We start from the raw sequence: 17592 nt of genomic DNA, 5'->3' as shown, positions 1-17592 counted from the left end.
GGCTTGTTTCTCAGAGTTTCAGCCTTTAAAATTGCCGAGGTACTATTAATAAGTAAACCTTTTTGATTTGTTTATGCTCAGTTTAGCTTGGCACACAGCCAGATCCCTCAAACAACAGCAGGAAATAAAACCACAAAGGAAAGCTCTGATCAAAGGTCATGATTGCCTTTAACAGCTGACTAACATCTATGTGGAATGTATGTGGAAGGAGTGATGCTGGAAAAAATAAGTTATGCAATGTTAGAATTAGTGTGAACTGTATAACAGTCAGGGAGCACTCAGTACACTTAGTGCCTGGAAATACACCAACGAGTTTCAGATTGACAAATTGTAATGAAAGGTCACTTCATTCGAGCACTTGCTTGAAACCTTGTATTAGAGGCTTTTGCTCCCTTGCCAGAATAAAAGGTCCAGTTCTTGACTGTTCCTCATTTTTGTTCATTTTCATTCTGACAATGAATATATGTCTATTTCACCGAGTGCAGCTGAATTTGAGAGTTTTGCTGCAGCAAGTTTGAATTAAAAATATGTTGTAACAGATTATAAAGAAACAGAGTAATGGTGTACACTTAAACTGGATAAAACTTCGCTTTGTATTGGAGCTCCTAATACTTTATAAAAAATATCAGAGACAACTACCATTTGTAGATGGAAGCTCCTTATGGTGAGTTGCAGTTATTGTGCTATTTTCAGCAGCTTTTCTGCTTCCAGGACATTCAATAAATACACATATATTTAGAATAAACATGAAATTGCTTTATTCTCAGTTATCTGCCACAACAACAAAAACAGAAGATTGTACACAACTTCAATCAAAAGAAGGCACAAGTTAGGATTAACACATTTTCAATCATTTCAGGCTTTCTAGGCAAGCAAGCAATTAATTTATATAGTACTTTCAGGACAACTCCCAGCTGAAAACAAAGTGCTGTACACTTGACATGCCAAAAACGATACATTGCATAAAAATAAGAAATAAAATATAAAATGATGATTAGAATTACATTTAAAATAATAAAATCAGCACAAAATAAAATAGTATAAAATGACAATTAAAATGAAACTTTTTTTTTTTGTTGTTGCTCACTTCCAGAGCAGAATCATTTTGGATTAGTCCTCACCAAAAAGGATGGAAGTAAAATTTTACTTTCTGATCAGAGCCTGAGCAGATCCTTATCATGCTCCCGGTGTAGTGTAGTATGTTTATACCCGTGTTTACACCTGTGGTAACACTGTGGTTACACTGTATCTACACTGTGAAGTGTAGTCATTTACACTTCTTTTTACACCATATACATTTTTGGGAAGGTTACTTTTAAAATGTATTCCTCTACAGATTACAGAATACAGGCCCCAAAATGTATTTTGTAACGTATTTCGTCACGTTACTCAACTACTTTGGATTACTTAATATATTATCATGCTTTTTACAACTACATGAATGTAATAATGCTGTGTGATTTATTACTATTACTTAAGGTTACTCACCATACCAATACCAACTAGACTTTTAAATCTTAATGTAAAATGAGTAACAGTAGGTTGACATTAGGTAAGGCTGCAGTGGTTATTATTATATTTACATGCTTCCTTAGGTAAGGATGCACTTTTTGCAGCGATCTCGTATAGAAAACTTTTCCGCGTGTATATAAAACAGGTCCGCGGCTCCGAACCGTAGTAAAGGGACCTCTGGCTAATACGTCGGGTTCCGTGTTGGGCTCGTAGCTGAAATATAGCTTTACTTTGTTTTCTGGGTCAACTTTGCTTGCGAGAGACAGAGAGACGTTGAAAGGCTGCTCCAACGGAACTTATATATATATATATATATATATATATATATATATATATATATAGTGCACCACATTTACACATATCCAAACACTGTTTTGTGTCCATTTCACAGTGTAATCTATTCACACTAGAGTTTACAGTGTAGTGTACTATTTTTGAACTTGTGTTTACACTGTATCGTGACCAGTGTTGGTCAAGTTACTTGGAAAAAGTAATCAGTAACTAATTACTGATTACTTCCCCAAAAAGTAATCCTGTTACTTTACTGATTACTTATTTTCAAAAGTAATTAGTTACTTAGTTACTTTTAAAAAAACATGATTTACAACCTGAATAGGTAATAAAGCAATGGATCTTTAATTAAAATTAAATTTTCCATCCATCCATCCAGTGCTGCCTAAAAAAATTAAATTTTAAAAAATTTAATTATATGCAACATTGCCTGACTGGAGGAAATTTGTTTAAGCCTATTTTCTGCACATTCCAGCACATTAAATAAAAATATTTTTTGTGTTTGCACTCAGTCTTTCAAATAAATGCAAGTGAAACACAGCAGAAAATAAATAAAATCAGAGATTCAGCGGTCCTGTTGCTCTATTTTCACCTGTATAGCAGGCGGAGGTTTGCCCTGGTGCAGGTGTGCCGCAGCAGTCAGTGAAAGAATCCGTGAGTTTCTCTGTGAATTCCCATTCCCTGGTAGCGCACTAGGTGCCTACTCGGAAGTTTAAGGGTAGGGCTGGGCGATATGGCCTAAAATTCATATCGCGATATAATTTGAAGCATATGCGGTAATGATATATATCGCGATATATTATTTTCTTCTGTATAACGTATTTTCCACACTATAAGCCACAATTAAAATCCTTTAAATTTTGGATTGTCAGAGCAGTACGGCTGCCGTAGTGAGGAGCTTCACGAAGTAATCTGGGTCCAAAACTCCGTCCGCTTCAGTTCCCAAAGTCAAACGAACACTGACAGTTAAAAACGGTCTAAATTCTTTCATCTTTAATTAAATCATCAGCGTTGCTGCTTTACCAGGTGTAACAATTAAGTTTAACATTCATGCATCCATGAAAACAGAATTTATTAAATTTAACGGAGTTACAAGTTAACAGGAAGTTAGCTCGCTAGCTTCCACCTAAACATGACATACCATGTTCTGACTGAGAGATTTTTGAAACTAATTAAAACGTGCAGCTCCGCTAACCACTTCGAACATAAATGAAGACAGAAAACTAAACAGCAGTGGCGTTTGCAGGGTTACTGAAATTGGACTACCTGGTATATAATGTTGTGCTATGTGATTGCTAGCGACACAGCTATGTTAGCATAACATTAGCACAGTGAAGCTGGAGGATGAACACCAACTTTTTTTCCACTCGATAAAAGTTAACGTGAGGGATTCTGGTGGTTAGGGACAAATGCCATCACATAGCAGGATGCTACACGGGCCAAACTTCAGTCAGGAGAACAACTGAGGTCATTCATCCACAATACGAGGTTAGTTATTAATATACCGCAACAACATGGGAATAGAGCAGCTGCGAGAGAATTCAACATTAATGAATCAATGTTACGGAAGTGCAGGAAGCGCAGTTTTTGGCTTTCCCCATATTTCAAAAGTGCTTCGTCTCTTTGCCATGACTGTCGCCCGGCATAATTTGCAGATGATAATGGTTTTAGTCGCTGCAATGCTTTCGACCAAAACAGGAGCATTATCCATTGTTGATCTGCACACAGCTGTTGTCACGAACGTTGCACTCGCTTACGTCATTGTCATGAGACATTCTCGCAAAAAATAAAACATTGTTTTAGTAACGCAGTAACGCAGCGTGCTTACGGGACAGTAACAGTAATCAAATTAGCTTTTTGCAATAGTAATCACTTACTTTACGTTACTTGAAAAAAGTAATCAGATTATAGTAACTCGTTACTGCACATCTCTGATCGTGACCACAGTCTAGTGTACCGTTTTAAACCCGTGTTTACACTGTATCAGGTTTATGGTTTAGTGTACTGCATTTACACTTGTGTTTACAGTGTATTATGTTTACACGTTCATTAGCCATTATAACCTCAGTGCCTTGAATCCAACATGCCAAACGCATCTGAGCTAATTGCACAGGAGCTAGCCAAATGGTTGTAGCATGCATTGTGAGAAACAAGAACATTTCTCTGATAAGAGTTAAAAAAAAAGGACAGAAAGAAAAACAAATTCAAATTTCTGCACTATAAGGTTAGGACCTTTTCTTTGTACGTTTGCAGTATTCGTCTTGCTTGCAAACAGCGGTCAAGGCTGAAACCCCACAAGGCTTCATCTGTTTTTCCTACAGAAAGAAGAGGCTTACATTTTTGCTGTTCACAGGTCAGTTGTTGGTTAGCCGAATGATGGTACAAATCCATCGGCTGCTGTTTTTTCTGGATACTGTAGATCAGAAAACCACCAACAACAACAAGCAGCACAGCAGAAATTGACAGACCAACTTTCAGTCCAACAGATCCATCCTCTGTGTCTCCTCCTGGCTGACCTGCAGGTGAGAAACAGGTGTGAGGTGTCAGCTGTCAGGTAGGTGATGAGTGAAGAACAGAACAGAATCCATTTCCTCTTCAAACTGCTGTCAGACATTATCTACTGCACTCTGATCACATCACTCAGACCAGCTGCTTTCTACAAAGTCTCATCAACAACATCTTTAGAAACAAACAACAATCAGGAAGCAGCTTCACCTCTGATCACACACACACTCAACTCTGCTCACTCACCTGGAGGATCAACAACATGAAGGTAGATGATGCAGATGGGCTCCCCACCCAGATTAGCTCTCCTCCTGCGCTTTGTTCTTGGACTCATACGCATCTCGTATATCCCAGCATCAGCAGTTGTCACATTCTTCAGAATCAGAGACACGTCTCCATCCTTTATCTGTCTGTCCTGCAGATCCACCCGGTCCATAAAAGATGGATGTTGGTCATCTGGATCAAACTGCTTGTTGCGGTACAAAAGAACATATTTTGGCTTCAGGTCAGCTCTGCTCCACACTACAACTGTGTTAGGATTGCTGTTAGTGTTCGGAGCTTGGCATGGCAGAATGGGTTTGGTCTTCAGACGAACTTTTGTTGCACTCATGAAGACATGACACTCGTATATTCCAGTGTCATTAATCGTCACATTCTTTAGAATCAAAGACACGTCTCTGTCCTTCATCTGTCTGTCCTGCAGATCCACCCGGTTCTTAAACGATGGATGCTGGTTGAATAAGTCCAAGTGTCCATCCCGGTACAACAGGACATATTCTGTCTCCAGCTCAGGTTTGCTCCACTCTAGGCCATTGATGTTTTTGTTACCATCCAAAACTCGACATGGCAAAGTGACACTTTCACCAAACACAGCAGTAATATTTATCTGTTCTGAAAGGGAGACAAAAAAGGAGCAAAGGAAATGTTGATTTTTACCACAGCTAAACAGCGTAAAAATCAACAGTCAGCTGAACGGGACCAGAGTGTCCATTTGACACACTCATAATCACCCCAGTTTATGTTAAACCAAATAATAATAATGATAAAATATATAATACAAGTACATTTCAGGTGTAATTGAGGTATATAACAAATTTTCACTACAAACGTCAATGTTTCAGGTGATGTACATTAAGCCCAGCACTCTGCAGGCCCCCAAAACCTCGTGTAATCAGTGTCTATTGGTGCCATTTTTAAAAACAAAAACTATGAAAACCTTTTATGAATGGAAATAAAGACCCAAGCAAATGTCACTTAATAAATTTCAACATGCTGAGCTGATATCCATCCAAAAAATAATATTTATATGCAGTAAACCACCGACTGATGCCTAGTTTGAGGTTTCTTTTCTTGTTTTTTTTAAACATGTTTTTGTCAGTGATATTTAACTTGCTGAAGTCTAAACACACTTTACTTATTTTCTTATTAAATATTTGCTTATTAAACAAATTACAGGAAAGACACAGACAGCACTGAGTCACTGTGTTTACTTTAGCAATGTGGTCACACACTAATGGCTTATTTTGAGCAGGAAAAACCGTTCTACAGATAATAAGGCTACGTTCACACTTGGCAGGTCTTAATGCTCAATTCCGATTTTTTGATCAATCCGATTTTTCTGTCTGCATGTTCACACTACAAATAAAATGCGTCAGCAAAGGTGCTCTAGTGTGAACGCTTAAAGCGGCCCGCATGCGCAAAAGAAGATGTCACACACAACACGCTCTGTTTAAACCCAGAGCAAACAGTATTGTTTGACTGATGAAACATAAAGACTTCGGACTTTACCTTTCCAATTTTTGCTTTAAGTTATTTTGTTATTTACATAATAATGTAGATAACCTAATAATTCTTCTTATTGTTGTTTTAGAGGAGCGGTGCTTCAAAGGATAGTTGCATGACCATTCAAACAGCAGTCGCTTTCTAAAACATCGGATATGTATCGGATTCAGTACCACATACGAAAGTGACCCAGATCGGATTTGAAAATATCGGATTTGTGCCGTTCACACTGTCATACCATGATCGGATATGGGTCGCATTACATAACAGTGAGGTGACGTCGACGCAATAGGGAATAAGGAAGTGGTTCTCAACTGTGCTTATTAAATAAGAACTACTTTAACACACGTACACTGACATTTATCGAACTAACCTAAAATATTTCACTCAAGTGGGTCCACAGTCATTTCATATATCAGAAAACAGCTGAACTCACTAGCTGAGGAAGACTTGATGAAGATGACAAACACCAAAATCAACCAGAGCCAGACGGAAGACGTCGCGCCAGACATCTCAGCTGTTCTAAAAACTGAACAGAAAAAGATTAAATTAAATCTACCGAGTCCAGTTAGTTCAAACCTAAAACATAAAATGATCCGTTTTCGTTTATTTCCATTCACTTTACTGTCTTTTTAAAAGAATCATCTAGAAAAACGTCACACAACAGGTGTCACGTCGACATGAGGTGTAAAAAACGCCACAAGTGACACAGAGGTTTTCACCATGCGTCAAGTCAAATTAAAACTGTCAGTAAACCAAGAACAAACCTTTCATCCAATCCATAAATGCCACAATGACTGAACGAAGTGTTCCTTAGTTTCTATTCGCTCACACTTGGGCGTGCTCGTGATTTTCTTGTAGGCAGGACCTACCGCTGTCCTCAGGTAGCGATCCCGTAGCGTCCTTACCTGAATGTTCTGGAATCTTCCAGGTGAACGGTGAACCAGCAGACTAGGCAGACAAACTGACTTTTATCTTTTGTTTAATAATTGTACTATAAACTAAACATGTTTCCACTAGTTAGCAGCCTACAATCAATTACTACTTAAAAATGTATAAATGAAAACTGTAAGACAAACAGAAAGTAAACAAAGCTCAATAAATGACTACCAAAGTAAAACAGGAAATCACAGCTGGGGGAACAGATAATCAGAGTATTTTATTGATCCCCAGGGGAAATGATGTAAACAGCTATATCCAGAAAATGAAAAGAAGAGTAATTATGCAAAAGCATGAATTTTTGCATAAGTATTTGTTAGGTTGGTCAAATTTGCCTGATGATGGACATATTCATTGAAACTTTAGGTATCTAAATACTGGGAACCAAGTGCTTTGAACAAGTTCTGTGTTTTTATAAGATAAGACTTTACTGACCCCACAGCAGGGAAATTTGTGCATTACCTCAGCTCAGGTACAGATATCAGAAGAAAATAGAAATAAAATACAAACAAATACTAAATATGAAGATAATACAGTATATACAACGATAGCATAAATAGTATGAGATTAGGGACAGAAGTTTGTGGAAATGCAAGAAATAAAAGGAACCTTTCTTCTCCCTCTCTTCTTCCACTACTATTATTATGTAAGTAATAGATATCTATAAGTATCTATAAGTATAAACATGTACATGCACACATGCACACACTAATATACATATGTATACATATACATATACATATACCTGCCCAGGCAACACGTCCATACATATAATAGGTGCATTATGCATGGAGAGATGACCGTGGACATCCACAATGTTCAGTGACTCATGACATTGTGATTGAGGAGTTATAGAGTCTAACTGCTGTTGGGATGAACGATCCGCGAAAGTTCTCCTTCCTGCAGTGAGGGTGTTTCAGTCTCTGACTAAAGGAGCTGCTCAGCGCACTCACAGATTCATGCAGAGGGTGATGTGGGTTATTCATGATGGATGTCAGCTTTACTAACTTCCTCCTCTCACCCACGGCCTCCACAGACAGAGGACATCTTAGCATGGACACTAATAAGAGGTATGCGCTCGGAGTTTTCTTAGATCTAAAGAAGGCGTTTGATACTGTTAATCATGAAATTCTATTAAAAAAACTGGAAAAGTACGGGTTTAGGGGAGTGGTTTTGGAATGGTTAAAAAGCTATGTAGGGAATAGGCAACAATATGTACAAATAAATGAATATAAATCTAATTTGATGGATATAGCTTGTGGAGTACCTCAAGGTTCAGTACTGGGTCCAAAAATGTTTATTATGTACTTAAATGATATCTGCAGAGTATCGGAGATTTTAAAGTTTGTAATATTTGCAGATGACACAAATATACTGTGTGCAGGTGGGGAATTGCCACAGGTTTTGGAAATGATCACACAGGAATTAACGATATTAAAGAAGTGGTTTGATATAAATAAATTATCATTGAATCTCGATAAAACCAAATTTATGTTGTTTGGAAACCAAAAGAAAAACATCGAAGTAGAAATATGTGTTGACAATGTATATTTAGAAAGAGTAAATGAAATAAAATTTCTTGGGGTGATCATTGACCACAAGCTCTGTTGGAAGCCACACATTACTTATGTTCGGGGGAAATTGGCACGGGGCATTGCCGTCCTGGGAAAAGCAAAGCATATGTTGGATCAGAAAGCACTGCACATTTTATACTGTGCTTTACTACTGCCATATATGAGCTACTGTGTAGAGGTCTGGGGAAACACATACAAAAGTAACACACAAACAATAACTATAATACAGAAAAGGGCCATTAGATTAATAAATAATGTAGGGTACAGGGACCATACAAATGGACTCTTTGTCAAAATGCAAGCTATTAAATTCCAAGACTTGGTGAAGCTTAAAACAGCGCAAATAATGTATAAAGTCAGAAATAAATTGCTTCCCAAAGAAATCTGTAAATTGTTCATAGAAAGAGAAGGTGGGTATAACTTAAGAGGGAAATGGAATTTAAAAATACAAAGTGCTAGAACAACTTTAAGAACTATGTCAATCTCAATTTCAGGAGTTAAATTATGGAACAGTCTAACAGAAGAAATAAAAGACAGTCAAAACATAAAACAGTTTAAAGTAAAATATAAAAACCTAATTTTAAATAAGTATAAGAATGAAGAAAACGGGGTTAACCCAGGATGGTAATGTTGCTGGTAATGGTGTTGCGGTTCTTTTTTGGTTGTTTTTTTGTTTTGTTTTGGTTTGTTGTTTTTCCATAACTTGTGTATCTGCAAATATACACATTCTGTATTTTTCATATGAAAGAAACTATACTGTGGTGGGGCTTGCTAATTTCTTGTTTTTGATTTATGTATGTTATGTTTTGTTTTACTTCATATGTTTATATGTTTCATATGTTGTTTGTTTAATTTAAGACAAAAAAAAAAATTAAATGAATGAGAGGTAAAACTTGAGGGGGTAGGGACAAATAAGTAAATACTTCAGCCTACTCCTTTTCAAACAAATAATGGAATGATATTTTGTAATGATTGTGAAGGCACATGTTTGAAATGTTTGAAATAAAAATGAACTGAACTGAACTGAACTGAACTAAATGTTGCAGTCGGGAAAACAAATTCAATATTATTACTATTTCTTGAGCTTATCAGAAGTCGAAAGCTGCAGACAAGTCAGCTCTCAGGATCCTTTGCACTCACAAAAGAAGAATTCAAGGAGGGAGCTGAATGATTAGTACAGACATGTGGACCAGACTCTATGAACTCTGAGCAGATTCAACAGTTTTTGACCTGGTTCCGTAGGGGATTCATAAAGCTGACTCACACAGACAGACGTCTGTACTGCTGCTGTTGTTTTATAGTGTTCACAGAAGAGGATGCTGCTGCAGGAAACTCTGGTTTGGTTGTTTGAGATTATCTGTTGGTCAGCTGCATCATCAGCATGTGAGTTAAAACGGGAAAAGTTCTGAGGTCTTTCAAACTGGCTGAAGTTCAATTGGAGGCTCGTATGAACCCTGCTTCTGCTGTGCTTTACATTTTCTGTAGATAAGAAAAAAGCCAACAGCAACAAGCACAGCAGCAACTGACGGTCCAGCTATTAGTAAATACAATTTTTCCTCCTTCCCTCCTGCCTCCTTCTCTTCAACTTCCTTCCCTCCATCCTCTGTGTGTCCTCCTGTCTGAGCTGCAGGTGAGAAACAGGTGTGAGGTGTCAGCTGTCAGGTAGGTGATGAGTGAAGAACAGAACAGAATCCATTTCCTCTTCAAACTGCTGTCAGACATTATCTACTGCACTCTGATCACATCACTCAGACCAGCTGCTTTCTACAAAGTCTCATCAACAACATCTTTAGAAACAAACATCAACAAGCAGGAAGCAGCTTCACCTCTGATCACACACACACTCAACTCTGCTCACTCACCTGGAGGATCAACTCTCAGTGTGATGGTGTTGCTGAGCCTCATTTCTTCTCCGACTAACACCTTACACTCATATGTTCCAGCATCGGCAGTCGTAGCATTCTTCAGAATCAGAGACACGTCTCCATTCTTCATCTGTCTGTCCTGCAGATCCACCCGGTTCTGAAAAGATTGATGCTGGTTTCCTGAAACAAACACATCATCCCGGTACAAAAGGACATAATCTTCCCCCAGGTCAGCTCTGCTCCACTTTACATGGATGGTTTTGTTGTTTGGAGCTCGGCACAGGAAAGTGACGTCCTGTCCAGAATGAGCTGTGATGCTTTTCTGGCCTGAAAGAGGAAATAACACAGAGCAGAGAGGTTAATGTAAAACTACACTAAGGATCAGAAACCAGTTAGGTCTGTTGAGCTGAAAAAGGAAGAGAATATTATATGAGACTCTGCGTGTGCTGTTCAACCAGGACAAAAAGTGGTTCTAAATAAATTATTTAAAAATAAAATTTGTAAATAAATTCAGTTCTGTGGTTTCTAACGTGAACTTTTTTCCTACACATTTCAGTGTTTTTGCCAGTACATAAAACCCCAGAGCCCTGCAGGGCCCATGTGTTTCACACGAAAAATATACAGAGGGCAATAAAGAACCAGACAGAAGTCAACCCTTCAAACAATTTGGCATGTTCAGCTGACATCCATCCACTCGGGATGAAGATGAGCTCAGTTATTTATGTGTGGAGGAGGCTAGCTGTGTGAACTTCAAGCTCTGCTGATGGTTTATTAATTTACCAACATTTCCCTGGTAAAAGCTGGTAAATTTAAGGAGCTTTAACTCCTCAGTCAGAGAAGTTAAAGCTCCTCTGACTGAGCTTTAACTATTAAACTGGGCTGATGTGCTACAGCTTCTCCCAGAAAGACTGAATCTATTGTTTGTTGATCAAATCTAAAACAATTCCCAGATGCAGACTTCTTGAAAGAGGATGCCAAGTAGACGACAACAGATTGAAGCACAGAAACAAAGCATCATGGTAGTAAGACGCGTATTTGCTGCCGCCATATTGCTGAAGGCATTTAAACACCCGACCTGTTCCTGTAAAATGCAGTTTACATCATTTTACATGTGTTTTTCATTTTCAGGGAAATAAAAAACAAAAAAATCTAAAAAGAAACTGAGAAAAACGTCCAACAATTAGGAAGCTGCTTGATGATATTTTAATACTATTAGTTTTTAATCAAATGTACAGAATTTAATCTGACTGAAGTTACATCACTGAGTTGGTTGATTGGTTGTGTTCAATAGACTTACATTAGTTCATGTTAGCTAACTAGTAACAGACACTAAAACAAAAAATCAGTCAACAGGGGGTCACTTTTGTGCTGCTCCTGGCTGTAAGTTTAAGTCTCAGTTAAGAAACCGAGGATATACTTTCTCTCTCTTAACAGTAAGTGGTGCTTTCTAGTTTGACAAGCTGCACTGACACAAGAAAATCCAGCTGTTAGTTGTAATGTTGGGTTTGTAGAGCACTTTATGAATGTGAATTGTGTGGAGGAGAGTCTGATCCGTCGGCAAAAAATGCACTTTCTAGTGTTCATTAATGTTGATTAATGGTTTTCTTTTGTTTTTGATCTACTGCATAACATTTTTTTTATAAAATCCCAGGCCAGGAAAATCACCTTTATGTTTTTCTGTGTCCTATCCTACTATCCTACAAAGCTGCTGTGATGCTTACACGTTTTATAAAGTCTCGTAAGTGTCAGCTTTCTTTTTAGAGATATAGAAATATGGAAATGTACTGATGCATGATCAAAATTATAATATTTCTGTCTGAGGCAAAATCCCCCCAATTCAAATTGAGTCGGAATCGAATCGATTGTAGAAATAAGTGACGATACCCAGCCATAATCGGCACTGTTTTATGCAATTAAACAGTTTACAACATAACAGCCCATTAACCACTATACACATATCACCCCATCAGCACATCTGTAGGAAAAACAAGTCAAGGTAGATTCCAATTCATTTCCTATGGTGGTCACTTTTGACTGGAAAGACCACAGATGTAACAAAGTTGATTAAAACACACAAAATTCAATGAAAGAGGTGCTCATCACTTTAATATATTCAAGTACATAGTGTGGAGGATGTCATAAGGCCTCGAGGCATTTGGATGTAAAACACAGCTTCACAGACAGGGTTTCATCCATGTATATTACAGGTACTGCGCTGCAGTGGTTTGTATATCTAAGAGAGTCTAATTTGTTCATGTAAATGGAGAGTCCTCTTCACACACTAAAGTTAATTAAGTTTTCATCAGAAGATATAGCATTCATTTTCATGATTTCGTGATTTACTTTCCTGGATGATTGAGAATGCATCAAGAAATTACTTGAAAAGTAACTATTGCGTTACTTAAAAAAAACTGTTTAACCCTCTGGGGTCCAGGGTATAATTGGCCATTTTTCACTACTTTTGATTTTCCCTCCACATTTCACCTTTAAAAATTATTTACTTTGCCTTCTTTGGTATCATCATTTTCAGCACAACCTCACATGTCTGAATTTACAGTTATGTTTTCATTTTGACATACTGTATTAACACAATTGATCCAAAATCAGACAAAAACCATAAAATCAGAGTAGAAAAAGTTATATTTTTTTACTGTAACAACCACAAACATTTTATTGAATCATATTTCATAACTTTAGATGCAAATATTAATTGTCAATTTTAAAATTTTAAAAAGTTTTGCAAACAACAAAGTTATTTGAATCCATTTACCTTTTACCATTTTTTAAAACAACCGTTTCAAACTATTTACAGAACAATCAGCTGTTCTGCCTTCAATAAGATGCCTCACAAATTATTTGTGCCACTCCAAAAATATAATTTCTGTCCACTATGAAGGAGAACATCACAGCCTGATACCTGCAGGTCTGAGCAGCAGGTGTATCACGCCTGTTTCTACCTGGAGACAGCAGTCGCCTCATTGTTCTGATACACAACACAAAACTATCCACAACACTACACGTGAACTACACAAGACGACACATTAACTACACACTCCAAACACGCTAAACATCACAAATCTCTCACATCTCAAAACTCACTCTCTCTCTCGCTGTCACTCCTAAAACTTCCCCTAGTTTTGTTTGGTTTTTAGCTCATAAGCAGAGAGTGCTTGCTAGCGCTAATGTGGTGAAACTATTGAGGAAAAATATTGTTTATCATGACTCTGGTTTTAATTGGCCTATCAATTTAAAAACTGGTATATCTCACCTTGTTGCTTTGTCTTTAAGTGGTCATGTGACTGACTTACCACGACTACTTTATTCTTCCTCAGTCAAACAGCAGCTCTCATGCGATTGTTTTGCCCCTGAGCTCCAGGTGTTGTGCTAGACAGTGATGTGATTACCGTCCGCGGGAGCGCGCAGCTGCTTAAAGCTGTAGCGTCCAGATTACTTACAGCTAATTCCTGCAGCTGATATAAGATGTGGTAAACTGAACACAGCTTCAACCGTCTGTTTGTTGAAAAATAGTAACAGACTGCATTTTCTTGTTAGTAACTATAATGGCGTTGTAACGATAGGAATAGTAATTAGTTAGATTACTCGTTACTGAAAAAAGTAACGCCATTAGTAACGCCGTTATTCCCATCACTGAACACACCAATTAGTTAAACTGCAGGAATGTCTTAAAGACATAAAGACCTGGATGGCCGCTAACATTCTGCTCCTTAATTCAGATAAAATTGAGGTTATTGTACTCGGCCCTGAAAATCTTAGAAATATGGTATCTAACCAGATTCTTACTCTGGATGGCATTACCTTGGCCTCCAGTAACGCTGTGAGGAACCTTGGAGTCATTTTTGACCAGGACATGTCCTTCAATGCACATATTAAACAAATATGTAAGACTGCGTTCTTCCATTTGCGCAACATCTCTAAAATTAGAAATATCCTGTCTCAGAGTGACGCTGAAAAACTAGTTCATGCATTTATTACTTCCAGGCTGGACGACGGTAATTCATTATTATCAGGACTCTCTGAAAAGCCTTCAACTGATCCAAAATGCTGCAGCAAGAGTACTGACAGGGACTAGAAAGAGAGAGCATATTTCTCCTGTTTTGGCTTCCCTTCAAATCCAGAATTGAATTCAAAATCCTGCTCCTCACATATAAAGGTCTTAAATAATCAGGCCCACTTCGCTCTCGCTCTGCAGGCCTACTTGTTGTTCCCAGAGTATTTAAAAGTAGAATGGGAGGGAGAGCCTTCAGTTTTCAGGCCCCTCTTCTGTGGAACCAGCTTCCAGTTTGGATTCGGGAGACAGACACTATCTCTACTTTCAAGATTAGACTTAGAACTTTCCTTTTTTCCAAAGCATAGTGCTTGCTCATTGGCGGTCTTATGATTGTTGGATTTTTCTCTGTATGTATTGGTGTAGGGTCTACCTTACAATATAAAGCACCTTGAGGCAACTACTGTTATGATTTGGTGCTATATAAATAAAACTGAATTTAATCCATGCCAGTTTTTGTGAGCAGGGCTCCATGATGTAAATTAGCTAATTACCTTTATACATGTAGCGTTTTGTGTATTCCAGTCGTGCCTTTGGTTATCAATAAAGTAGCAGGTGTTTTAAATAATGCAGTTAGCATTCAGACCACGGGTATGCAACATTTAATGTCAAGAAATGTTTTGAGCAAGTTTTGGCCAAAATTTATCTTAATGGAGCCATAAAACATTTCAGTCTCACGTTTTCACAGCCTGTTAAGTCTAAATCACTCCTGCATCCCAAAAACAGTAGTATAAGAGTTGCTTTTTTGGAAATTTAGTTTAAAAAAAAAGGTAATTAATTACATATTTTCATATTTAGTGAACATTGCAATTTCCCACTTGTGCTTCTGCAGTGCCTACTGATTTCTTTTGTGTGTGTGTGTATTATTTTTTCCAACATTTTAGTTACACCCTCTACCTGTAAGGAGTCTAACACCTGAATTTTAATCACCTGGTGGTGAATGTCGCTGAACCTCAGTACTTGTGGTTAACATGAATGTAAACACAAATGTCTAGTTTTTCGTGTTTCTATGGAGTCCAGATCCATATAAGAAGAGTGTAACAATATCTATTCAGATTTATTTGCTTTCACCACCAACACTGATTACTGTATGCTTCATCTGCTTCTGCAATTCAGTCAAAATGACTGAATGAATTGGCCCTTTTTTAAGCAAATATGTTTAGACTGCCCACCCATCCATCTTTGGCTACTAATTCTAATTCGGATCACAGCAGCAGTCTAGCCCAGATTAGCCCAGACCTCTCTCTGCAGAGCCACCTCCTCAATCTCTTCAGGGGGGACACTGAGGTATCCCCAAAGCAGCCAAAAGATGCGATCTTCTCCAGTGTATCCTGGGCTGCTGGGGGCCTCAACCCAATGGGACATGTCCAAAACATTGCTTTCGTAGAGTACCTTACATTTGCCTGAGCTCCTCACCACCACCCCTCCCACCCCTTTTTTAATACAATGCAGCTACTTTTGACTCTTTTGCACAAACACAGGTAGTAATCAAAATGGTCTATCAAAGTAAGCTTAAATAAATATCCACAGTAATATTTTTTTCTATTTAATTCAATCACTGTTTTGTTGGCTTCAAAAGAAAATTCTCTAATTTCATAAATGACAAAAAGGAAAAATCACAATAAAAAGGCAAATTTAAAGTATCAACTAATCACAAAAACCTGCTGCAAAGTCACATGATGCGATTATGATTAACCATTTCAGAATATGAACAGGCTCAACAGGCTGTGAAAACTATGTTACAAATATGAGTTATGATCTTAAACAGATTTGGTCAAACACTGCTTAGAAATTACTCTTGATAGCAAATTTGCCAACCCTGGCTCTAGGTCACCCTGGCAGGCAAAACAAGTTCATTTGTTTGGATTTTTTCTCCTCTTTTATATGAACTTGTATGGAGCTAAATGAGGGTTTAAAAGTTTTACGTGATTTGAAACTGAAATTCTTAGTTTTGATATATTTTTTAAAAAACTCAAATGAATTATTTTGTTTTGAATAAATTTATAAAAAAATGTTTTTCCATACAAATCTTTCTTGGATTTTTTTTTTTTTTTTACATTTTTTTCCAGCTTTACACCCTTTTTATTTTTAGTATTGCCTTGTGGGCCTGTATCAATGAAGAGCAGTGGGGCTTTGACTAATGACTGAGTACTAAGTTAATCATTAAGCTAATGTTACAAACATTCACCCAGCGATATAGTCCATCAGGACAATCAGAAACAGTGTTTCCTACCTGTTGGCTGGTGTCTGCAGTAAACTGTGACGGAGCGGTGGCCACCTTTAACTAAAATGTTTATTTTTAATTTGTAACAAATTGTCAACTGTCAATCATTAGTCCGCACTCTGCCCCATGATTCATTCCCAAAATACAAAATCGGGATCTGAACATCTGATCTGAAGTCTGAAACTCATCAAAATACCTGGATTATTGAGCATGCACCAAGATATCAAAACTTAGAATTTCAGTTTCCTATTAAATTAAGAAAACCTTTAGCTTCAATTTTGCTCCATAGGCTCACTTCTACTGTTGAAGTTGACTTAGATCAGACACCTGTCATGTAGCCATAGTAGGTTTATGGATGGATGAAGTCTTCTTTATGTAAAGTGCAGGGTTACTATAGTGAACTAAAAATAAAATTCAGATATTTAAAAAAAAGACTTCAGGGTAAAAAAGGGTATGAAAATAACAAACAGAAACCACTGTCACTTGAATGTCTGCTCTGTGGGCCCACAAGAAAACCAACTGAATTACTTTATTTAAATCTGTTAGATTTACCTTTTCTATCAGATCACAAATATGAGAAGAAAAGCTCCTACAGCTGGCTAGAAAGTGACGAGTTTGCAGAAAAAGACAGAACATGTCTTTGTGTGCATTAACATCCAGAATGTTAACATTACTTTTGTAAGTTTATTTAGACTGACTAATGCATAGCATGTGGGCAGTTTATCTTTTTCTTGTCCTTTTTAATTAAATATTTAAAAAAAGTAAAGGGGAAAAAATAAATAAAAATCAGGCATACTACAGCTTATTGTGGTGTGAAGTGCCTTTTCTTGCTCC

The 17592-nt window shown here is 37.4% G+C and overlaps 2 protein-coding genes across 2 annotated transcripts; both read right to left on the bottom strand.

Moving 5' to 3' along the window:
* Window positions 1-776: 776 nt before the first annotated feature.
* Window positions 777-7163, bottom strand: LOC146672387 (uncharacterized). The gene is made up of 5 exons (XM_085387201.1): window positions 6858-7163; window positions 6527-6619; window positions 4982-5199; window positions 4555-4708; window positions 777-4319 (listed from the first exon to the last, which is right to left on the bottom strand). Exons 1-5 carry the CDS (start codon window positions 6871-6873, stop codon window positions 4021-4023), a joined length of 780 nt encoding a protein of 259 aa, XP_085243327.1. The 5' UTR covers window positions 6874-7163; the 3' UTR covers window positions 777-4020.
* Window positions 7164-8894: 1731 nt separating this feature from the next.
* On the bottom strand, window positions 8895-10795 carry LOC146672386 (uncharacterized; the record flags this gene model as incomplete). Its single annotated transcript, XM_085400860.1, has 2 exons — window positions 8895-10227; window positions 10466-10795. Coding segments are annotated over 2 exons (539 nt in total), but the record flags the coding sequence as incomplete, so codon positions are not given.
* Window positions 10796-17592: the final 6797 nt, after the last annotated feature.

The sequence above is a fragment of the Rhamphochromis longiceps genome, linkage group LG3 (assembly GCF_057381845.1).
Source record: "Rhamphochromis longiceps isolate RC_006_pf linkage group LG3, R_longiceps_female_GT1.1, whole genome shotgun sequence".
In the NCBI taxonomy this organism is placed as follows: Eukaryota; Metazoa; Chordata; class Actinopteri; order Cichliformes; family Cichlidae; genus Rhamphochromis; species Rhamphochromis longiceps.
Note: the sequence above shows the minus strand (reverse complement) of the source record. Positions and strands in the feature narration are given on the sequence as shown.

Coding starts and splice junctions, on each gene's coding strand:
- LOC146672387 (XM_085387201.1), bottom strand. Junction 4,709..4,981: donor GACAGATGAAGGACAGAGAC/GTGTCTTTGATT, acceptor AGACAGATAAAG/GATGGAGACGTGTCTCTGAT. Junction 4,320..4,554: donor TCATGTTGTTGATCCTCCAG/GTGAGTGAGCAG, acceptor TCTCACCTGCAG/GTCAGCCAGGAGGAGACACA.